This window comes from Bison bison, unplaced genomic scaffold, assembly GCF_000754665.1.
Source record: "Bison bison bison isolate TAMUID 2011002044 unplaced genomic scaffold, Bison_UMD1.0 scf7180017864151, whole genome shotgun sequence".
Classification (NCBI taxonomy): Eukaryota; Metazoa; Chordata; class Mammalia; order Artiodactyla; family Bovidae; genus Bison; species Bison bison.
Genome location: NW_011494723.1, coordinates 1,139,135 through 1,164,478, shown reverse-complemented (window position 1 = coordinate 1,164,478; position 25,344 = coordinate 1,139,135). Strand labels below are relative to the sequence as shown.

Below are 25,344 nucleotides of genomic sequence, written 5' to 3'. Positions count from 1 at the left end.
AGTGACATAAATCAAAGCAAGATCCTCTATGACCCATTTCTTAGAGTAATGGAAATAAAAGCAAAAGTAAACAAGTGGGACCTTTTGCACAGCAAAGGAAACTATAAGCAAGGTGAAAAGACAACCCTCAGAATGTGAGAAAATAATAGCAAATGAAACAACTGACAAAGCATTAATTTCCAAAATATACAAGCAGTTCATACAACTCAATACCAGAAAAACAAACAACCCAATCAGAAAGTGGGAAAAAGACCTAAACAGACATTTCTCCAAAGAAGACATACAGATGGCTAACAAACACAAACACAAAGATGCTCAACATCACTCATTATTAGAGACATGCAAATAAAAACTACAATGAGATTTCACCTCACACTGGTCAGAATGGCCATCATCAAAAAGTCTACAAACAATAAATGCTGGAAAGGTGTGGACAAAAGGGAATGCTCTTGCAGTTGGTGGGAATATAAATTGATACAGCCAGTATGGAAGATGGTAGGGAGATTCCTTAAAGAACTAGGAATAAAACCACCATATGACCCAGCAATCCCACACCTAGGCATATACCCTGAGGAAGCCAAAAGTGAAAAAGACACATGTATCCATTGTTCACTGTAGCACTATTTACAATAGCTAGAACACGGAAGCAACCTAGATGTCCATCCAGAGAAAGATAAATATTGTGTTCTAATGCACATATACAGAATTTAGAAAAATGGTACTGAAGAATTTATTTACAGGTTAGCAATGGAGAAACAGACATAGAGAATAGACTTGTGAACATGGGGAGAGGGGAGGAGAGGGTGAGATATATGGAAAGAGTAACGTGGAAACTCACGTTACCAAATATAAAATGGATAGCCAACGGGAATTTGCTGTATGGCTCAGGAAACTCAAACAGGGGCTCTGTATCAACCTAGAGGGGTGGGATGGAGGGGAAGATGGGAGGGAGGTTCAAGAGGGAGGGGAATATGTATACCTATGGCTGATTCATGTTGAGGTTTGACAGAAAACAACAAAATTCTGTAAAGCAATTATCCTTCAAAAATATATATTAAAAGGAAAAATTTCCAATAGATTTGAATTAAATATATTATCATAAACTTTGTTCGGAATTCTTGACTGTATTTAATTTGGTACTATATTTGCATGAAAATTGTTGTACTGCTTAGGTCTGCATAGATTTATAAACATTTTACTAAAGATTACTTTCACAGATTTAAATGGACATCATTTTACCTGTGGTCTGACCATCTGTTGCTGCAAAGTTTATCAGAGAAATCTTTGTGGAAAATAAATTGTCAGTATTTTAATGTCATTTTTAAAAAATGTTCACCGAAATATTTTGAAAAGTATTATCAATGAGCCATATTTTCCCCACGATTTGGCTATTTACACTGACTAAAAGTGGAAGCTGATTAACACTTCTTTCAGTTGTTTGACATTATACAAACTAGAAACACAGACTTTTAAAAATAATATAATTATTGTGAAAAGAAAGATTGTTAGTTGTTTAGTCCTGTTCAACTTTTTGTGAACCCATGGACTCAACAGCCCAATAGGCTCCTCTGTCCATGGAATTCTCCAAGCAAGAATACTGGAGTGGGTAGCCATTCCCTTCCTCAAGGGATCTTCGAGACCCGGACTCAAGCCCAAATCTTCCAAATTTGCAGTTAGATTTTTTACCATCTGAGCCACCAGAGGAGCCCCAATAATAACTGTAGACATATGTAATCTCATATTTTGATATGGCTTCTGATATTTGGAAAACCTCCAATTAATGCAACTGACAGATGTTTCAAACATGTCTTTATATTTTAGTTGTAGGAAGAATTTCTTGAAAATCTAAAGTGATTGTAACTTCTGCAAATGACAATTATGTAATTTTTAAGCAGTTCACGTTGCTACTCTGAGCCTGTGTTTTGATCAAACTATTATGGTTAATATAATTTATTATGTTTTTGAAAAGAGTCAAATGAACCAGTATATTGAAAATGAAGTGCAATTTATTATGTGTGCATGCTTGCTCAGTTGTGTCCAACTCTTTGCGACCCGTGGACTGTAGCCCACCAAGCTCCTCCGTCCACGGGATTTTCCAGGTAAGAATATTGGAGTGGGTTGCCATTTCTGCCTCCAGGGGATCTTCCCAACCCAGGGATCAAACCTGTGTCTCTTGTGCCTCCTGCATTGGCAGGCAGATTCTTTACTAGTGCCACCTGGGAAGCACCCAGTTATAACATATGGTATAATCTTAATAACCTTGTAAGTTTTACTGTTATATTTGTAAATTGCACTATCACAGAAATCTCAGTCGTATGATATAATTATCCTAAAAATAATGTAAACCAAAGTGAGTTTAAATTCCAGTAAAATACATGTTATTGAAACTGAAGAATCAACTTAACATTGCAGATAATAGCCTTAGAGCTTGTGCTTGTATATGTAAAAAAAAAATACAACAATTGTAAGAACATTTTAAGGGAAAAGATGTAAAAATGGGGAAAACTTTTTATTTACAGGTTACCTAGAGATATTTAATACTTAGGATGGTAAACTTTTAGTCCTTTCTAATTTCAACCAAGTTTTACTGTCATACATATATTGGCACAGTAAAGTTTTAAGCCTAGATGTTGAACTCTTTTAACAATTTGCTATTTCATGCACATGTGTGTGTGTGTGTGTGTGTGTGTGTGTGTGTGTGTGTGATTTGCAAGACAGACAACGGAGAGAAAAAAGATAAAAACTCTATGTAGAAAATAGAATTTTATGACTACATTTTACAGAATATTCCAAGAGATATCATTGGTCATTTTATTATTTTGAAAATATTACTCATTTAAACAACTAAAAAAGGTTAAAGCTTGATATAATCTTCAACACTGGAAAGGATAAATTATTGAAAAATATGTAGAACAAAAATTCCATCTCAATGCCATTGATATCACTATACTGTTGAACAAGTATGAGGTATTGAACATTGCACATAATTATACACTTAGGATTTGACATTGTAGCTAAACCAGTTGTTCAAGGCCACTAAAATACTGAAGAGGATTAAAATTATTAACAGTGCAGAGGAAAACAGAACTATAAAATCCCTTGTAACTCAAAGCTGGAAATGGTGCTTTCACTCAAAAGAATGTCACAATTACCAAGAATTTTCAGTAATTCACGACACAAAACAAGACAGCCACCTCTAATTTTTAACTTTTCTATCAAAATGAATCCCGTGGTGATATAGTACATATTTTGGACCTGCATGACAGTGATATTTATAATTGTTATGTTTCAGAACTTACCCCTTAAAGATTTCACATACGTGTGATATGTATTAGTTAAATTTCATCACTTCAGATAGATGGGATGACTTTTAGATTTTATATTAAGCATTAGTATGTCTTAGTAACAACAGATAGAGTATTTAAAATTCATATATTAATTGAAGTGCTGAAAAAAATAGATATGAGTAATAGCAATTAATTGCTAAAAAGATAAAATTCAAGTTTAGATGATACTTGTTCTATGGATTAGGAAATTGCTCCTCTTTATGCAAACTTATAATAAATCTATGGCTCTGGTTTCTAAAATGCCTACTTTCCTCCCCCCAGTGTTTAGTGACTATTGGAGCTAGAAAATATTCTTTCAATGATTTGTAAAATTTGGAGAAGTGGAAAAACCTCAGGAAAACATAAAGTGGTCCACAAACATTTGGCTTATGTGCGATTAGTTGCATTGGCATTTCATAATGGCAAACTTAAAATATGTTCTTTTGAGTATCTAAGCAGTGCTTGGAGAGCTGGCCTACTGGGTGAGAGTACCATTTAAAAACACTTGTGTTACATAATACACAATCAGGAAAAGTATTCAAAATTCTCAGTTAGAACAGAGTTGGCAATGCCAAAGGATGCGCTTTGTTCAAGAAAAGAAACTTTTCATCATAATGGATGGAACTTCTGGCATCAAAGATCATTAAAATCCACCTGAAGTAGGGTTGCTTCATGGGGGATTAGATTCACACAGACCCAAAGGTCAACACATGGAGAGAGTTTTTAACTCTCTGGACCCACCCAACATGAAAAAAGTGGAAAAACAAACACGATGACAAAGAAACACTTTCTCAGCACTGATCATCATTAAGTGTGCTCAACTGTTTATGCAATGGGAAGTTTGACTAAGATGATGACAGAATCTATATTTACGAGGTGAGGCTGCTACTTAGGAAAATTAGAAGAGTGTCTGTACATAAAATTTTGTTTTAGTTCATTTTTATGTAGTAGAATAGACTATTCAGGAAATAGATGAAAAAAATCTGTAACAGGTGAGAAATTTATCAGGAAATTGTCAGGAAGGATAGTACTGAGATAAATTCTTTGAAGCATTTTCAAAGTTTACATACGTTTTAAAAAGAGAGAAATTTTCTTTGAGGTGAAGTTTTTGCACAAGTGCAGAGTACAGCATACTATGTACATTTGGGCTTCCCTATGCACATATACACATGCACACAGAATCTATACGCCTTTTTAAAAACACATACACAGCTTTAACTCAAAGAAAATTAGTTAGTAACACAATAATCTTTGCAAGACAATCCAAGTGCTGAAATATATGACACCAATCAAAGGGTGATTTCACCTCTCACATTGCCCAGGACTATGACTATAACTCCCTGTTTTAGTTTTTCTTCTGTTGCAACACTGATTGTCATAGATAATCTTTGTGCTTTTGTATAATGCCCATCCGGATGTAACATATATTCACATACAACACTGGACATTTTCAATAAGCATGCTGGAACACAGGCAGGACCATACAACCATGCACAACATTTTCTGAATATGTTTTTCCATACTGACTGCAACGTCAACATGCACCACTATCGTATTTGGTCCTGTACAGCGAGGAATGTACAGCAGAAGCAGTCATGGCTAGATTCACTTGCAAGAGTTTCTTAAGAGAAGAACACCCAGTAGAGAAACAAAACAGAATGAATAAAACCAAAAAAAATCCTAAAATTAAAAAAAAATTTCCTCCCACATGTTAACACTGAAAATCTGGCCATATTCCTCATTCCACAGCAGGTCTTCTCACAAAATTCTGAGTTGAACTGTTTATAAGAGACACATATTAATGTCTCAGAGCTTTTCCTAGCCACTGGAAAAGCTCATCCTGATAAAGCATTTTCCAGCGTACATTGGCTTCAACAGTTTCCACAGCTCTTGAGAAAGAGGCAGCAGCTACTCCGTCGTAGCTCTTCATAAAGTTCTTTAGCTGGAAACAGAAATATTAGAATGGTAAAAAGACAGCATAAGTTATATGGTCAATAATACTCTAATAACTTGGTATGGGGGCCGATGCTTACTATACTTATCATGGTGATTGTTTCATAATGTATGCAAATATCAGATATATACAGGTATATACAGTGTACCTGAAAATAACACAATATTTTACTATGTTTCAATAAAAAATAAAATGTAAAAATTATAAATTCATGTCTTAAAATGAGCCCATGTCCAACACATATAAACAAGAATCTATTTGAAAAAAAGTGTCACAGTCACTACAGAATGTATATTTAATGTGTGGAGTGAGGTAAGTAGGTATATCTAATATGTGGAGTGAGCTTACAATGAAATTCAACGAAACAGATTTTGTCCATTAGGTGTAATGTAATTTCTTTTGGAACTGAAAGGGAAAAAAAAGAATGATATAACAGTTTAAAGTGTAGCTGCTCAGTCATGTCCAATTCTTTGCGACTTCAATGACTGTAGCCCACCAGGCTCCTCTGTCCACAGAATTCTCCAGGCAAGAATACTGAAGCAGACTGCCATTTCCTTCTCCAGGGGATCTTCCTCATGCAGGACTGAACCTGGGTCTCCCGTATTGCAGGAGCCACCAGGGAAGCCTAAATAACTCCAAGTTTAGCTTCTTGTTTCATAAATATTAAAGCAGATGTATTTAATTCATCTTTCATAATGGGCTGATGAGGTAGTGGCAAAAACTAGTTCTAATAACAAAGCATATCTAATCTACTAGTAGTAGCATTAGTCATTCAGTCATGTTCGACTCTTTATGATCCCATGAACTGTAGCCTGCCAGACTCCTCTGTTCACGGCATTCTCCAGGCAAGAATACTAGAGTCGATGGCCGTTCCCTTTTCCATGGGATCCTCCCAACCCAGGGATCGAACCTGGTCTCCTGCATTGCAGGCAGATCCTTTACTGCTGAGTCACCAGGGAAGTCCCCATAGCTCTGGGTTGGGCTTATTGACAGAGAACATTCAACCCATCAACCTATTTATTATTGGAAATTTTTCTGTCTTGTAGCCACCACACTTAATAGCAGCTATATTCTGGAATTTCTATCTCCTAATCTTTCTCAAGGGCATTCCCTCTGCTCCACCTCAGCTGTCACAGTCCTATTCAGAAACCCATCAACCCTGTCACGGAAAGCTCCAACTCTGTCACAGATGAATACAGTGGGCTATCTGCTACCTGATGTCTGAGACCTCTCCCTTATTCCTTCTGGTCTATCTTTTATATTGCCAGTATACATAAATTGGAGTGGACTGCAGTTCCTTTCTCCAGGAGATCCTCCCAACCCAAGAATCGAGCCTGGTCTCCTGCATTGCAGGCAGATTCTTTACAGTCTGAGCCACCAGGGAAGCCTGGTGAACATGTGTTATCCAATGTACTAATAGCCTTAACACTGAATACAAGCATTAAAGTTAACTTTTTGTCCACAGGGAGAAAAATATTCATCTTTTCTAAACAAGTAGTATGAGTGTTTGACACTATCTTTGCTGGCAAAAGAATACCAAAATTATTGAGTAACAACAACAAAAAATAATGATGCTATGAGTACTGGTTGATAAATGACACTGGGTCACCTGAGTAACTAGATTTAGAAAGAATGAAGAAGGAATGTTCTTCTTCATTTAGCTAGAGAATTTGAGCTTTAATTAGAGTGTGAAAATTTTAAAATGATTCATCATAATTTTATGGGTATAAGATTTTCTCTAGAGAGCACACACACTTTAGGAATGCACAGGGATTTTATTGCAAGATTAAATACTAGCAGTTTTCCTCTCTGTTTCATATGTCTTAATAATTGGACAATGAATGAATAATTGCACCAATGAATGCAAGGCTTATAGACAAATGTGAAAAATCAACTTGTAACACAGAAGTGTTTATATTGTATAATTAGGATGAGGTGAGATTCATCCCATGATGGATGCCACATGATGAATATACCAGGAGAGAAATGTCATCAAGATTGACTCGGGGATAGGGGCATGTGTGTTGGGGGGCAGGGTGGAGGGGGTAATTTAAAATGGAGTTATTAATAATTATACTTTTCTGAATTAATCTAGAAATTGGTTCAGGGTAGCTTGGTTTGTTTATGACAATATTACTTTGATTTTATGATACATTTTTTTTCAAAGTTTATCCTCTACTTTCCTATAAAGCCAGGTACCTTGGAGCATTAGAAATGGATGATCATATCTCAGAGCTATATTCTTTGTAAGACTTTAAAATCACTACCTTTTAATAACAACATGAAAAATATTCAATGTGTAACAAAGATTTATCATTGCTGTCCTTAAAACTTATCTGACATCTGACACATACAAAAGAAAGAGGACGAAGGGAAGGGACTGAAATTTATTGATACCTTCAATATATAGCTGTGACATGTACACATAGATAAATAGAAGTCTAATGAAAGCATTCAAATCATATTTTTAAACTTAACTAATTTATCTAATAATTCATTTGAATTTATATATTTATGTTCAGATTCATTCAGTCCATATTCCTAAAGCAACAAATAGTACATTTTTATCTATGTTTTGAATTTTGTGTTTTAATTTATTACAAAATATGCACATTACAGTGTATATTTGTATATTATATCTGTTCATTATGGTGGCTTTATTTACATAATATGTCAATCAGGAAAAAAAATTACATCTACTTCTTTTAAACTATGTTCCACATTATTACATATTTTTCTAGGCAGTCAATGAATACTCCAGACAGTAATAAATGACCTTTTGGTAACTTTGACTCTGAGGAGTATGCTCTTGGCCTTTTGATAAAATAGTAAGCCAGCCCGAATACATGAAGGAAAACTCTTGTCTATCTCAAAGGCAAACTGTGAGGTTGACTATGAATGTGTTATTGACACAAACACAGTAGGTCGGATTATCCTGCAAGAGAATTCTTAGTAGAAAATGTAACTGGAGCGTCTCTAGAGATTCATTTCTTAAATCACTATTTAAGTGCGCTAAATACTTCCTTTGTGAGCTTGGAGAGCATGACGTGACTGATATGCAGATTAGCTGATTCATCAGAACACAGATGGCCCCTTTGCATAGTTGGCATAAACTGATCTTATGCCTCATACTCCTCCACAACTCTGCTGGTGAACATGTGGTCAGAACAGCCATGTGATAGGTTCTCAGGCAGGATCATAGCACCTTCCAGACCCTGCCTCACTATCAAGGGCATAGGGTAGATGAAGGCATTTGGCATTCCATTTTGCTTATTTTGGCAGTTCTTCAGTAGATGTTTTGCTGCTATTAGTTTTTTTCATTGCACTTCCTAAATATTTATGCCATCATATGCTTTTATTTGAAAATGTTCCAAGTTTAGACATTTCTATAAAACAAAATTTAGTAAGATGTCAGAGTTGTTTGTGTTTCCTGTTCTTCTTAGCATAAAATTTCTAGACACATTTGTTAATTTATCTATTTAAAAACATTTCAGTATTTGAAAAAATTCTTAACTTAGGGTACACTAGACCCTAAAACTCACAAAATAATTTGTAATGTGCAACACATAATATACTCTTAGTAACTATGGAACTATCTAAGTGAGTCGAATTAGCTATTGCCTGTTAATGAGGTTTATATTTTCAACACTAAAACTGTAAATGGGATGCCTGTGATGCACAGGAGCTGCGTTCTTTCACGACAGTGTTGTGTATAAGGCAAAACAAACAAACAAAGAGTGTTGCAGAGGATGGCTGAATGAACATCAGTATGAAAAATGGCAAGGGCCTCTGAGAGTCGATGAGGTTGTACTTCCATTAGTTTAAAATTAAGGAAACGATGTACTGCTTCATGGAGAAATACTGTTCAAATCACTAGAGCCATATAATTAAAAAGAAATGTCCAGTTTCAGGTTCTAGAATGATGCTTTGGGGAAGGACCACAGAACAATGTAAGTGTCTCTACTGAATGCCCCTAAAGCTGATGGGGATCATTAAAATCTCAAATCAGCTTTCAGAATTCATAAAGATGCCAATTCCCTTTTAATCTGTAAACTTTTGAAAATAAGAATATGCTCTAGACAAAAAGAGCACATTGGCTTTTCTGTTTACAAGGCTCATTGGATATGGGAAAATGAGACTGAAATTTCCTCAGCCTCTTCTAATTTATGGAAGGTGGTCATCAGCAATACAAATTATCCCCCCTCCCACCCAACAACAGTGGTCCACAGTCTTACAGTCAATGATTAGATAACAAAAGTGTGGAAAAGCCTCAGGCTGCAGTTGTTAAACTAGAAAGTCAGTGCAAGTAGCTGTGTCCTGGAGGGATTCATCTCTCAGGCTATGGAGAGCTTGTGTTGTGAAGTTAGTTGCTTTTCAGATAATGGAATAAAAGCCACAGTTGAGTTTCAGTTTCCAGATGACACATTTCATTACAGGGGTATCTTGGAACATTTCACATGGCAATTAAATCAAGTGTAAAAAATTAAATATGTAAGTGAAATATGTAAATCAAAATGGCCATCATATGATAAAATTAATTTAAATGTCCACTTAAAACATGTTTTCCATGGGTTGGGTTATCACCAAAGCAAGGGGAAATGAAAGAGTTAGAGAATAGAAGAGGGAGAGAGAACAGGAGAGACACAATGGAAGAGGAAGACAGGAGAAGAAAGGGAGCCAAAATGAAGATGGGGAAGAAGAGAGGAGAGGAGAGATTTTTCACTTTTTTGTTCACTTCAATGGCTGCACAAGTTGTCACTAAATGAATCTTTCATTCCCAGATTATTGAATGCAAAATCAAAGAGTTAAAACTACTTCATTTAAATACACAAAGCCATTAGCTTAATTGTTCTTTCTTTTTGCTTCCTTTGGATATGAAAGAATTCCTTCACTTTTAGGTTCTTAATAAAAAATATAGCAAAACATGCACTAGGGCTTTCAAATCCAAATCTTTCAGGGCTGGGAACACAAGTAGCAGGGATAAAAATAGAATTTCAAGTTATTACAATCAGAGACTTAGCTTAGCTCATGGTGTGAAAGAATCCAAGTTGGTGCATGGAAGATGATCATACAAAATTGGGCAATATTCGGAGATATTAAGGACGGATGAAGGCTGATGCTTCTGGGGGAACCTTGCTCAATGGGGTTGGCTCTGGGTCACAGCATCAGGCTTTCTGTCAGTGAAAACTGAAGAAACCGTGATTCTCAATGGTATACTTCAGCTATATTTTATAATTATAGGTGAGGAGAGGCTAAAAAGTGATAAGTGTTTGAAGTCCAATTCATTTTAATCAGTGAAATATTTAGCTCCTTCCTCCTACCTAGTTACGTACCCCCAATCTCACATCCCTCTATTAGAGATGTGAATTAATGGTCACAAAACCAGCTGGTTTAAATTCCGGAGACGTAAACCAGAGAAAAAAGAAAATGTTAGATATTCTGCAAACTGGACTTTAGTCCTTAAGAAAAAAATAAGTTCAATTTCATTAAGGAAATTCACTTGTGATGGTATTCAGCTGAATTTGAAACTATTAATCTTAATATATGTTGTCAGATAGAGTTACTTCCAAATGTATGAATTTATTCCATTTAACAAAACAGAGAGCATGATGCATATTATCTTATCCAATTATCGTTCTTTTATAGACCTAACCATAAAGCAATGAGACTCAAGGCCTGTACCTCAACAGCAATCTTAGTTCTGCATATCTGAATGCTGAGTCATTGTGACAGGATAGTTTTAATGTTCCAAGGATCCTAAACTGGGCTCACAGAGTCAAATGAGGAGCAGCTGATTGGGAAGATTTCTAGAGTATATTTGGAGTCTCCTGTTTTGAGAATGACTGGAGCTTCCCCAGTGGACAGTGGAAAAGAATCTGCCTGCAATGCAGGAGACCCAGTTTTGATCCCTGTAGGGAAGATCCCCTGGAGAAGGAAATGGCAACCCACTCCAATATGCTTGCCTGGGAAATCCCATGGACACAGGATCCTGGTGGGTTATAGTCCATGGGTCGCAAAGAGTCAATCATGACTTAGTGACTATACAACAACAAACAACATTTTGAGAATCATTACATTCAAGCACCTTTCACAGGCTTAATATTTAATGTTTAATATGTTAGAAACATTTTTGCAAATAATGACTGAAGTAGTCTTTAGCATGAATGTGTATATGTGTGCATGTATATGTGTGTGTGTACTTTAAAGGAATGAGTATGAATTTATTGGAAAGAAGTGGTTGAAGTCTATCTATAATTTCATAAGTTTACAAAAGAAAAAAATTACATTCATCTTAAAATATTTACCTCTTTCAGTTCACCTTCAGTATTAAGAAATTCTGTAACACCACTGATAAGTTTGGAATTCATAAATAATGCTTCTCCATACCTTGAAAGATTAAAAAAAGAAAAGTCTTAATGTTAAAACAGGCAGTAATTTAGGAAATACTACTACACAGATTTTTTAGAATCCTTCTCATGAGCTCCATCCCATCTCTTAATGCTATTCAAGGCTATTTCCCTAGGGAGTGGAGAGGTGCAAAGAGCTGTGGCTATGGGACATCATCAAGTCATCCTGATTGGCTCACAGTGTTTCAAAGAGATCTACATTATCATAAATTTTTAAAAAGGGAGTCCTATGATATTATAATTAGGAATTACTATTACATTTCCAATATGAGGCCTGAAGAAAAAGTATTTTAAAACTTTTAATTTTAAAGCAACCTGAGTCACTGTAAATAAGGATTCCACCAGAAACATGACTGCAGAACCAACTTTTAGAATTATCCATAAGTCACAGAAATCCTTTGGTCTGGTCAGCCCAAACTGATGTTGGCATTATTTTCTACTTCATTCCTAGAAACTAAGCCAACTTTCTCAAAAAGGCTCCCAAAAGATTAGCATTTTTTTCATATGAGCATTAAAATAAAACACTGAATTTTTCCTTTGAATTTTACAATCTTTGTATCACAAGCATAATTATTTGACTCATGACCTAAGGTAAGAATACTATGTATCAGCAAGCTGAAAAGATTTCTCCTTTTACTGATTGTGTCTCCTGTGCTAAGGGTACCTATCCCAGGATATCATACTCTTTGAAATTAAAAAACAAACTAACAGTACACTAGGCTAAACTGGAAGCAGGATCAAGATGGCTGAGTAGAAAGACCCTGAATTCACCTTCTCCTATGAACATGCCCAAAATACAACTGCATTAAGAACCTAAGAACGACTTACCGTCTATTCATTGATGATAAAAACCCTAAACAAATGAGTGGGAATGCACAGACTTAATAAAGGTCATATATGACAAGCCCACGTTTAATATCATACTGAATGGTGACAAGTCAAAGTATTTCCTCTGAGATTGGGAACAAGATAAGAATGACCATTCTCACAACCTTTATTCAACATAGTGTTGGGAGTTCTGGCCAGAGCAAACAGATAAGAAGCATAAATAAAAGGAATCCGAACCGGAAAGGTAGAAGTAAAAGTTTCACTGCTTGCAGATGACGTTATACTATATCATATATACTATATGGAAAACCCTAAAAACTACACACACACACACAATTATTATACTATGTGAATTCAGTAAAATAGAAGGATACAAAATTAATAACAAAAATCAGTTGCATTTCTATACACTAATACTGAACTATCATAAAGACAAGTTGAGAATTTTTTTAAAAGTACACTAAAGATATTAATGAGTTTTTAAAAGCAAAAATCCAGCCTTCATTACAAGAGGCTTTCTAATGCTGTCCCTATCTGTGGGAACTTAAGTAATTTAGTTTCTGGAGCCTTAGTTTTCTCATCTTTAAAATGAGGGGTGGGAGGTGCTTATATTGGCAAATGATATCACAGACAAGGGCTTAACCTCTAAAATACACAAGCAACTCAGCAACATAAAAAACAAAAACCTAACTGAAAAATGTGCAGAAGATCATAATAGACATTTCTCCACCTTATACTGCTCAGTATGCTGCTGCTGCTGCTCAGTCGCGTCAGTCGTGTCTGACTCTGTGCGACCCCACAGATGGCACCCAACAGGCTCCTCCGTCCCTGGGATTCTCCAGGCAAGAACACTGGAGTGGGTTGCCATTTCCTTCTCCATTGCTCAGTATGGTCATCATTAAAAAGTCTACAAATAACAAATGCTCGAGAGGGTGTTAGTTGCTCATTTGCGACCAACTCTTTGTGACCCAAAAGACGGTAGCCCACCAGGCTCCTCTGTCCATGGAATTCTCTAGGTAAGAATTCTGGAGTGGGTAGCCATTTCCTCCACCAAGGGATCTTCTCAACCCAGAGATCAAACCCATGTCTCCTGCATTGCAGGCAGATTCTTTACCATCTTAGCCACCAGGAAAGCTTCCCAGGTGGCACCAATGGTAAAAAAAATATCCTCACCTCCCCAGTGTAGGAGACATAAGAGATGCAGGTTCAATCCCTGGGCCAGGAAGATCTACAGAAGGGCATGGCAACCCACTCCAGTATTCTTGCCTGGAGAATCCCATGGATAGAGGAGTCCAGCAGGTTACAGTCCATAGGGTTAAAGAATTAGACACGACTGAAGTGACTTAGCATGCACCTATGCAGAGAAGGTATGGGGAAAAGGGAATCCTCCTACACTGTTTGTGGGAACGTAAATTGTTATAATTACTATGGAAAATAGTATGGAGGTTCCTCAGCAAACTAAAAAGAGAATTACCATATGATCCAGCAATCCCATCCCTGGTAATATATCCAGAAAAAAATTATAATTCAAAACGATATCTGTACCCCTATTTCAATAGCAGCAGTATGCACAAGAGCCAAAACATGGAAACAACCTAAATGTCCATTGACAGACAAATGGATAAAGATGCACATATATACAGTGGAATACTACTTGGCCTAAAGAGGGAGGCTAAACCATGCGACCATCATAAATTGCTATAATTCTAACATTGCATTGGGAAATGATTCAGTTCTAACATTGAATCCATGGGAAAAGTTGGCTAAATAAAACAAAATAGACATTCAATAATAATATAAGTATTCATTAGTAATCAATATGTGGTTACAAAAATGGCCAACTGTACAGCAAAGTGGACAATCCTCTTCAAAGAGTGTTTTGCTTATACTTGCAGTCATGTGGAAAAGAAAAACAGTCAGTCCTTTCCTGAAGGTTATGTACTATATAGTATTGTAAACAGATCATTCCCAGTTATTATGGTTAAACGAGATGAAAATAAAATTATATACTGTTCAGAGTTCCTTTAGCTGTGGGGTCTCTGGAAAGGCTTCCAGGAGATGATGACAGATGGATTGAATATGGAGTAATTTCAAATATCAAGGAAGAAAGCAATTTTAGGCAGAGATCAGATCAGTTGCTCAGTCGTGTCCGACTCTTTGCGACCCATGAATTGCAGCACGCCAGGCCTCCCTGTCCATCACCAACTCCTGGAGTTCACTCAGACTCACGTCCATCGAGTCAGCGATGCCATCCAGCCATCTCATCCTCTGTCGTCCCCTTCTCCTCCTGCCCCCAATCCCTCCCAGCACCAGTCTTTTCCAATGAGTAGGGAACCAATGCACAAAGGCAAGGAGGTGTGAAACACCACGGTGTGTGCCAACAACTACATGCATTTGGTACTGAGGGTATAAACTGTGAGACTGAGGATAACAGAATGAGAGGTAGAAGGGTCAGTAAGATTTAGATTAGATTTTCAACATGGCACAGAGTATTGAAGGTTTTACAGGAGAAAATGTCATATTTGCTTTTCAGAGAGATTCTTGGGACAAAGGGAAGTGGTGGGTGTGTGTGTGTCCACGCATGCATACATGTGTGCATATATGTGGCAGCATATGTAATTAGAGACAGGAGACAGTCATTAAGAGTACTAACAAGGGATAAGAACCTTCACTAAGGCAGTGGTAGTAGGAAAGAGAGGAAGAATTCGAGAAACATTTAGGAACTGTCAAACTGATAGGACCTCAAGTCTAAATGTTACTTTTTACATATATCAAGGAAAAAGGAGAACTACATGTAGATTTCCAGGTGCCCAGCTTGAACAATTGGTGGATGGCCATCTATTTACTGAGGAATGAAGATGTAGAAAATGATGGTTTAGCTTTGCAGGTACACCTCAGTAGGGGATCTCAACAAAAAAACATCTTTCATAGAGTGATGCTTAGGTGAAATATCTGAGCTAGAGGTGTAGATTTTGGAGTGATTCAAACTGTGAGAGTAGCTGGCAACTAAAACCAGGGAGAATCTGCAGGCCAAGTAGTAAGGAGAACCTTGGACTGTTCCCGCATGAACTTTGATGTTCCAAGATGGAGAAGGGAGTGGAAGATGAAGAAGACAATTCTATTTGTCAAGATAAACACAGCTCTATCTGTAGAAACGCTGAAACTTCTCCTTTCTACTTTTTTGAAAATTAACTTTAGTTTGAGAGCTGTCTTAGGTTTATGGAAAAACTGAGCAGAAAGTTGAGTTCCCAAGTGCCTCTTCCTCCCTCTTCAGAGTTGTAGCTAATATTGATGTCCAGCTAATTAAACAAAGAGGTCATTAGACTGAGGGGGTTCTAATGTTATCTCTCTTTCTACCTTTTGGTTAGAGATGATGTACTTTCAGTGAAACAAAACAGACATATCAGGAACCGAATATTTTAGGTAGGGACTATAAGCTATATAGGCATTATATGGAACTCTGATTTACAAAACCACTCCCTAAAGACAGACTCTGCATTGGTAGATATCTGATACTCTTTAAAGTCAAATGCTTGTACATATATATTAATTCCATCTTGTGTCTGACTATTCCTTATACTATGTGCATGACAGCAAAGCAAGTGCAAATCATTCTAATTTCTGAGCTGAAAATACAAGAAATAGAAAGGAAAACAATGTGCCATCTAGGAATGTTAGTGCTGTCTAACAATGAAATATCTACAGATAGAAATATATTTTATTATTAAAAATAAGTTCAAACTGAACTCTTTATACAAGGTCAACCAATAACAGTGTACCTTTAAAAAATAAAATTTATATACCGGCTTTTAACAGATAGAACAGTGGGTATGCTAAATGTCTGGGAACATTTAAGTTTGAGAACATGTAGCATTTACATGCTCTATAATAAATTTAATTTTTAAATACCATAGAGATTATCAGAGTAATACATTAACATTTATTATAATATATTTAAATATATAATGAAATATTTTCTAAAACAGAGTCTGAAGAATTCTCAACATGAAGCAAGATGGCTCAGGAATGAATTCTACTGCATCTAGAATTATGCAGTGATTCAAACATCCCTCCTCTATATCATGGCTTTACTTCAGATGTTTTATGATATTTATATTTTTAAATATTTAAACAATTGTATAGAAGCAATTACAGTTTCCTTGTTCTGTGTGTGTGTGTTAGTCACTCAGTCGTGTCTGACTCTCTGTGACCCCATGGGCTGCAGCCTGCCAAGCTTCTCTGTCCATGGAATTCTCCGGGCAAGGACACTGGAGTGGGTTGCTATTTCCTTCTCCAATGTGAATTTTAGTAGAAGTATTTTAGTCGCTAAGTTGTGTCCGACCCTTACGACCCCACAGACTGTAGCCCACTATGTTCCTTTGTCTATGGGATTCTCCAGGCAAGGATACTGGAGTGGGTTGCCATATCCTTCTCCATTTCTTGTTCTAATACCATTACATATGATTCATAAATCATTTCTTCTACAACACACTCAGGATATCGGATTTTAATGATACAATTTCTTCAACCTAAGACAGTTTGATAGATTTTCCGGGAAAGCTGCAATGCTAAACTTTTTCACTCTGCACATTTCCATACATAATTATGGTTATCAATCTTTAATAAATGAATAATGTTATAGAACTGTTAAATTAATTCTGAGCTTCACAGGAGTGGCAACACCCATCTTGGCTGACTACTTCAAAATCTAATTCTATTATCTGGATCTTGCTTCTACCACAAAAAGTTGGGTCTTTATCTCTCAGATATCACCTTTGATTTACTCACTCCAGTAAGAATGATTGAACTCTTATTTTTACCTGGTATTTAATATCTTCCATTTATCTCTAAAAAACTTCCAGGCAAGGTCTCGGCCATGTGGATTTCGAGCTACATGGATTATCACATCAATTGCATCTTGATCCAGAACCACCTCAGAATTCAGTGATAGATTTAGAAGCCTTTAAGGATAGAATTGCAGAGAAATTTTTAGTTTAATAACAAACTTTTCTTTACTTATCAGAATTATATGATTTAAGTTATCACAATCTTCAAAGAATAGTCCATGTAAACTTTACTAATAAAAATTTATCAATAGAACAATTCTGTGTTTATAAAAGGAAGAAGAACAAACTCATAACATTTTAATTGATGTATTAATTAATGTCTGAAAAAATCTTGTAGGTGGTTAAATCATTATTCTGATTTAATGATGAAAATTTGCTTTAAAAATTCTTTTTAATAAATACTTCAATTTTATAATGAAATATTATCTTACATACATATAAATAACATAAAATAGAAACAAACCTTTCAAATCAACAAGCTTTCATCATATTAATATCTCAGTTTTCTTTAGCTCTAGAATGATATATTTTAGAGCAGCATATTTAAGGAAATAAAAACAAGTTCAGTACAATTTGATTAACAGAGAATACTCTCATTATACAAATTTAAACATTTAATTGACCCACCTATTTAATAAATTCCTGTCATCACTGCAAGTTAAGGCTTCCAATAATATTTTCTTTTCGGAAATGGCCGTGGTAGAGTGGAATTTCATCCATATGAATTCCCAGACATCCTCATCCAGCAGTGACACTCCTGTGCAGTAGACGATGTCTCTAACATTTAGTGGTATTCTAAAGAAGCAACCCATGTGGTTTTCTGTTAATTAAAGCTTCATAATATTGAAAATAAAGACAAATGCTGCCTTGCTACAGTCAGTGTTTTAAAAGATGGTTTTGGTAATTAGATTTACCTGAAAGACAATAATACCATATAGTAACAATATTCAAACTATTCACAACTGAATGAATAAAAGAATGTATTTTATTTAATGATAGTCTTGAATGTAATTTTTCCACTTTTGAAATTATATGGACAAAAATCAGAACATAAAGGGTTTTTTAAAAAACTTTTTTTTGTATAGGAGTCAGACATAAGTGTTTAAAGAAATACAAACAAGACATCTTATATTTCAACCCACATAAATATACTTATGCTCTCAGAATTATTAGACCCAAGAATGATGAGAAAGTACTGGATGAAGATGAAACAAATACCTCCTAAACTCTGAGACATTATTTTTCTAAAATTATTATTCTCAAATACCTCTCCGAATTTGGGAAGCTAGAAGATGACTAACACAGATAATAAATAAAACATAAGTAGCACAATTTGAGAATGTAGAAAACTCTTGTTCCTATGTTTATAAAAGTGACTATAAAACATAAACTAAATTTTGATTTGACTTCAAACTAAATGTTATGGAGGGAAACTCTTAGTCAATTCAATTAATCTTGGTTATTTATAAGCTATAAATTCTCATGGGTACATTGCCATGGCAATTAGTTTTTTACTAAATATTATTCTTTCAAGTTTTTATATATTTCCCACATTTTAAAAAACTCAGATCTCTGAAAGAATACTCCAATACAGTAAAAAGTTAAAAATGCATTTCTCTTTGTATAATATTTAGTAATCTATTATTAAAATTTCTCATTTATAATTTGAATGTGACTAATAATAAGAAATGTTTTCTCTGTATAACAAGATGAAAATATCTTTTAAATATTTAGGACCTTGACAGCCCAAACACTGCTTTGGTTAAAGGAGAGCTTAGAAAACGGGAGGAGGCACCTGCATGACTACAAATGAGATGGTCATCACTCTGCTGGAAAGGTCCGTACAGTCAAAACTACAGTTCTTCCAGTGGTCATGTACGGGTGTGAGAGTTGAACCATACAGAAGGCTGAGGGCCAAAGAATGGATGTTTTCAAACTATGATGCTGGAGAAGACTCTTAAGAGTCCCTTGGACAGCAAGGAGATCAAAGCAATCAATCTTAAAGGAAATCAACCCTGAGTATTCATTGGAAGGACTGATGCTGAAGATGAAGCACCAATTCTTTAGCCACCTGACTTACTGGGAAAGACCCACATGCTGGGAAAGATTGAGGGAAGGAGGAGATGGGGACAACAGAGGATGAGATGTTTGCACTGAATCACTCACTGGACATGAGTTTGAATAAACTCGGGGAGATGGTGAAGGACAGGGGAGCCTGATGTGCTGCAGATGATGGGGTAGCAAAGAGTCAGACATGATTTAGTAACTGAAAACAACAAAGGTGATCTTCATGTTTTTTTGTTAAGCAGCTAAGTAGGCTACAATCAAGATATTAAAGATTGTGTATCAGGATACCAAGTGTATAGAGTTGTTAGTACTATCATACAAAATTCACAGTTCCTAGAAATGGCTAAAACTACATCACTCTGTCTCTTCCTACCAATAACTAAATTGTTTGGAGAAACGTTACTTTAGTCTTGCTGACTGAGTCTTTTCTTTCTTTGTAATATTTGAAGGCAAGCATTTTATTTGTTTGATTTGTTTTGTTTTTGAAGAAACAAAGAAGTATAGATATCAGAAGAAGCCAGTAAAGAGTTTCATACCTCTCTCAGCCCTGGAATCCCTTGAAGAAAGTACCCAGAATAGTATTCCTAAAGGTGGTGAAACCTTATTCTCCCTGCTCTGTTCATGCCCAGCTTGGGCTTCCCTGGTGGCTCAGTGGGTAATGAATCCACCTTCATTGCAAGAGACCTGGGTTTGACCCCTGGGTCAGTAAGATCTCCTAGAGAAGGGAATAGTTACCCACTCCAGAATTCTTGCCTGGAGAATCCCATGAACAGAGCAGCAAGAGTTGGTAACAACTGTGTGTATAAAACTTTTTCATTTGCACACAGCACATCTGAGAACACTAAGGAAACATTACCATCACATTTTGAAGAGTGCATCAGTCCCGGTAGATACAAAAATGCCTCCATCTTTACTAACTGCCATAAGAAAGTAAAAAAATCTAGTCTTTTGTTAAATCAACAGCTAGAAAAGTAAATGAATCTTTGCCTCCGAATATTATAGGCTATTGAGCATAATACTGTATTACTGTCATGATTTTGGCCAAGAGATTGCTATAAAATTTGCCAGAATTAACAATAAAATGTATACTTAAATCATCAACTCAAGGATCGATATATATTAGATCTAATATTAGACCTAATAGTAAGAGCTTATTTTTTCAAATAAATTTTTAAGCAGTTAATATACCAAAAAGTTCAAGGATAGAGACCACTGAATGAGGTTTGTTACTGCTTAGGAAACCAGTCTCCAATATCAAGCAGAAAGGCATACAGAAATATAAAAAAGGCAAAAGAAAGAAAGAAAAAGAAAAAAGTAGACATTAAACTATGTTCCTTAGAAATAACTTGTGTCATGTACTATAGTCCTTAGCAACAGTCCATAGTTTTGTAATTCAGTAGTTATTCCTGGCTGATGTTGAACAATGTAAGAGGCAGACCCACATGAATAAATGGACTGGTTGGTACAAAGTCCTAAACAGTGGCTTTAGGGGCATCAGAAATAGAAAATAAGACTTTCATGCAATACTGCATCCCAGGTTACCTATCTTATTTTATCTGGACTATACAATAATATCATGATATTTGTATTATAATAAACTTCATTTTGCAAGAGAGGAAACTTTTCTGAGAGAGAATATTTTGCACTATAACAACTATAAAGTAAGCTGAAAACCAGGATGACTTATACATGAAAATCTTTCCTATTTCTAGCAGCTTAGAGATGGCTAATGATGATGAAAATAAAATATATTGATTTCTGTTAGTAATAATAATCAGTAATTGTCACTGAATGTTGATATTTCTTGTTCAATAAAACACTATCTTATAGAAAGTAAGAACAATAAAAATTTTTAAACAGAAAAAAATATATCCCTTAAAGGGATACAATCACCAAACCCTGGATCTAATGAGTAGGATAGCAAAGTAATACAAGTGCAGCCAGTCTATAATTCCCTTAATGCGGAACTGGCTGAAGCTGTCACTTCTACCCTCTCTTTTTCATTACGTTCTTTAATCCACAGTTTGATCAGTCATCTTTGAGAAATATTCGACACCAGCAAGAACGGTTTTCCAACAATAAGCTTCCGTTCACAAGAATCAAAGCGACAGTTGTTAAAACAGCCTCTGGGTGACTGAAAAGACATAGGCAGGGGGCGCATTTATAGAGATGTTGTGTAGCAGTATGGTCATATGCAGAGCAAGGAGAAGAAGCTTGAAAGGGCACCAGGAAGGAACTGCTGGATGAAACAACAAGATAGATCATCCTGAAGGAAGCTAACAGAAGTTGTCCTGGGCAAAGGAGGCCTTTGAAAGCAAAGCTGTCCAGAATAGGGGCAAATTCTGTTTTTGAAGCGGCAGCCTCAAACCAAGAGACAGATCATGCAATTTGGACGTGCTCTGCAAGAACCCACAGGTCAAGTTTCAGGCTCATGAGCAGCTGTCTCCCTATGCATAGCAAATGCATCAAATTTGATGTTGATGAAAATGAGACCCCCATTTACATATATAATCTAAAGCCTGCTGATCTATTGAAAAATAGCCCTTTGTCTCAGTTATATGGGGTTTCCCTGATGGCTCAGTGGGTAAAGAATCTGCCTGCAATGCAGGAGACACATGCATTGCGAGTTCAACTGCTGGGTTGGGAAGATCCCCTGAAAGAGGAAATGGCAATACACTCCAATCAATATTATTGCCTGGAAAATCCCACGGAGAGGGGAGCCTGGCAGGCTACAGTCAATGGGGTTGCAAAAGAGTCGGATACAACTGAGCAGGAGCACAAGGATGTCAGCTACAAATCCTCAAACTTAAGGAAAGAAATGGCTCTATCAGCAGATACTGGGAGGTACACTTGTTTAAAGATTCATAAGCCTCCTTAGAAGAGCAAGGACAGAGTGGATTAGCCAGAAAATACTGCTCTGATTTTTCTAGCGTTTCTTCCCAACCCATCAGCTTCTTATCTTCCTTACCCACCTACCAGTTAAAGAATCAATATCTGGGTCATAAAATTACTTATACTCATCACTGAAAATAAAACAAGATGCGTGAGCACTAAACTTGCCAAAGGCCCTTGGTTCCCAATGATTTCCATTGTTAACGGAACCCCCTTTCATTGTTAAATTTGTAAAGATGTTCTAATAACACTTTAGCAAAATGATTGCTCTGGGGACAGTTTAAGATCTCTTTGTATAAACCAAAGTCATTAGGAACAGATAAAAAAGCTCGTTTGTTTGTAAAGCATGAGCTGAAAAACCCACAGCACCCACAGTTATGAATAGTACAAATAAGTCCTGTGAGATTCTTGATATTAGAATTACAGGGAGGGAGAACATGGAAATTGTTTATGAAAATGTGAATATCCTCACAGTCATATCTCTTTAACTGCTGCCTCGGAAGTAAATCTTTTACTGGAATTTGATCATGTGGGAAGGAAAGCTGTGCTTGTTTTTCTCTAGGTATGGTATGCATTGAATACAGGATTAGAGAACTGGACTTTGCTAGCTGCCTTCCTACAAGATGAATGAGCCAAAAAAGGAAGTGCTTTTATCTTTCTAGGGCACTAACACTGCAGAAATGATTACCTAATTAGTCTAACTGTACTATATTTTTTATTCTTCTTTCATTTTAAATAGCATGATGACAGAGTTCATTTGTATGTAAAAGTTCTGAAATTATACAAGTTGCATATATCATGTTGAAATAATTTTTTTATATTTTGGTGATATGTTTAATCTTTTTTTTTACCTTGCCAAAAGCAAATGCCTAAAAACTAAAAACTTTGAGGTCAAAGTTAAAAAATTAAGTACTGGGAAGATTAAAGGCATCCATCTTTAGGAAAAAATTTTTACAGAGTTAAATAGTAATGGTGATGTAATGGGACTAATATTTTAAAACATAGTAAATTTGTACTTTAGTTATTAAATGGAAAATTGTGAAGTAGGCTGGTAAATTAACACAAATAACTAGAAAAATTTCCAAAGTTTTTGCTATGGAAGTTTTCATTGCTGCATTTTTTAAGGTGAAAAATCAGAACATCTTAGAGAGAGGATATACGTATACCTATGGCTGGTTCATGTTAAGGTTCAACAGAAAACAACAAAATTCTGTAAAGCAATTATCCTTCAATAAAAAAATAAATTACAACAAAATAACAGTAAAGAGTTTGTTTAAGATATAAATAACAACTAAGAATTATATCATAGATTAATATTGAATGATATGGTAAAATACTTTATCTAATGTGATGAAATGTATTATTAAAGACAGAGTATTATACATATATTAATATAATATCTCTATGCTAATCTAAAGAAAAATGATAATTTGTATGTTAGAAGAAAGACTGAAAGGATAAATAAGAGAATATTAACATTAGCTTCTGGGATTGGGGATTATAAGTAATTAGAATTTTTAAATGCACGTATTTCAAATTTAATGATTTAATAACTTTTACAGTTAGTTTGGAAATAAATAAGTGTATAATTACATTTATAAAGATAAAATTCTTGGAATAAAATATATTTCAATATAAAAATGCTATTACTAATACATAAAAATAATTATGATGATACAGTTAAAATATCTCCCAGGGGAAAATTACACTTACCAAAAGAGAAAAGATCACACTTTAAAATAAAATTTTGATGCTTAATCATGATACGGGTTCATTTAAGCAGGTTTTTAGTAGACCTAATTGGACTAGTAACTGTCTTTAGTACCAGGCAAGTCAAGGTCATTGCTTTGGGCTTCACTTTTTACCCTAATTGGACAAAGGCTTTTAAAGTACATGAGTTCTAAGGTCCCTTCCTGCTCTGTTAGTACAAAGCTTCTTTTCATTAGTGGTTGTATTAACTTTGAAATGTGCATTTAATTATTTTCAAAGACAATAAAAAAGATTTTTCAAATCACTAGCCTCTTCTTTCAGTGGCACTACACATACCATTGATACAGAGTGGGCCTACCATTTAATTCATTGTAATTAATTTTCAGTTAACTACATCATTTGAAATATCATTTACCTATTCTAACTAAAAATTAAAAGACAGCCATGGTCGAGGCTTCCTCCACCAACATTCTATATCTTGTTCTGTCTTATACTTACAAACACTCTTACTTCTTTCAGGGCACACAGTCCTAGACTTTAAAATACCTGACTGAAAAATAACCTGCATTATCAAAGGCTGGCCCTGTCCATTTTGTCTTCTACGCTCACTTCTCATTCTATCTTGAGCCCTTGGTCCCTTGGCTGCTGCTAAGAAAGTCATAGTGAATAAAAATTAAAGCTATATAGAGGGAATGTGTGACTTCTTGCACCTTCCTGTCAGTCTCATCTGGAAAATGGGAATAATAATTCCTTAGAGCATAGTTGCAATGATTAAATGAAATAATGTTTCATTTGATATTCACATGATAATGGTGCATATCAAGAGTGCGGTATGGACTTCAGATAAATATTGTGCATAGCCAAAAACAGGGGACATAGAAAGTTGTCTACATTCAGAGAAAATAGGTATGAACATAGAAAATAGGTAACAATAACATTCATCATCCTCTTCATCATTTTTATTGCTACTATTATTAAGATGCAGTGGCAACAAAAACTCCTATCATTCTCAAATGAGTACTGGACTAAAAAGAAAGCAAAAATAAAGGTTTCAGCCAACCTTGCTAAAAATGAAGGACTAATTATAAAGGTCATGAATGACATACATCTCAGGTTTAAAGCATTACAATAAAATCAGATCAGATCAGTTGCTCAGTCGTGTCCGACTCTTTGGGACCCCATGAATTGCAGCACGCCAGGCCTCCCTGTCCATCACCAACTCCTGGAGTTCACCCAAACACATGTCCATCAAGTCGGTGATGCCATCCAGCCATCTCATCCTCTGTTATCCCCTTCTCCTCATGCCCCCAATC

At 35.6% G+C, this 25,344-nt stretch overlaps 1 protein-coding gene across 1 annotated transcript in view; it reads right to left on the bottom strand.

Moving 5' to 3' along the window:
- Positions 1–2,799: 2,799 nt before the first annotated feature.
- TRHDE (thyrotropin-releasing hormone degrading enzyme) overlaps positions 2,800–25,344 on the bottom strand; it is a 446,185-nt gene continuing 423,640 nt past the window's right edge. Inside the window, 4 exon segments of the mRNA XM_010840948.1 lie at positions 2,800–5,268; positions 11,586–11,667; positions 17,336–17,476; positions 17,990–18,157. Coding sequence (XP_010839250.1) covers positions 5,125–5,268; positions 11,586–11,667; positions 17,336–17,476; positions 17,990–18,157 — 535 coding nt within the window. The 3' untranslated portion in view covers positions 2,800–5,124.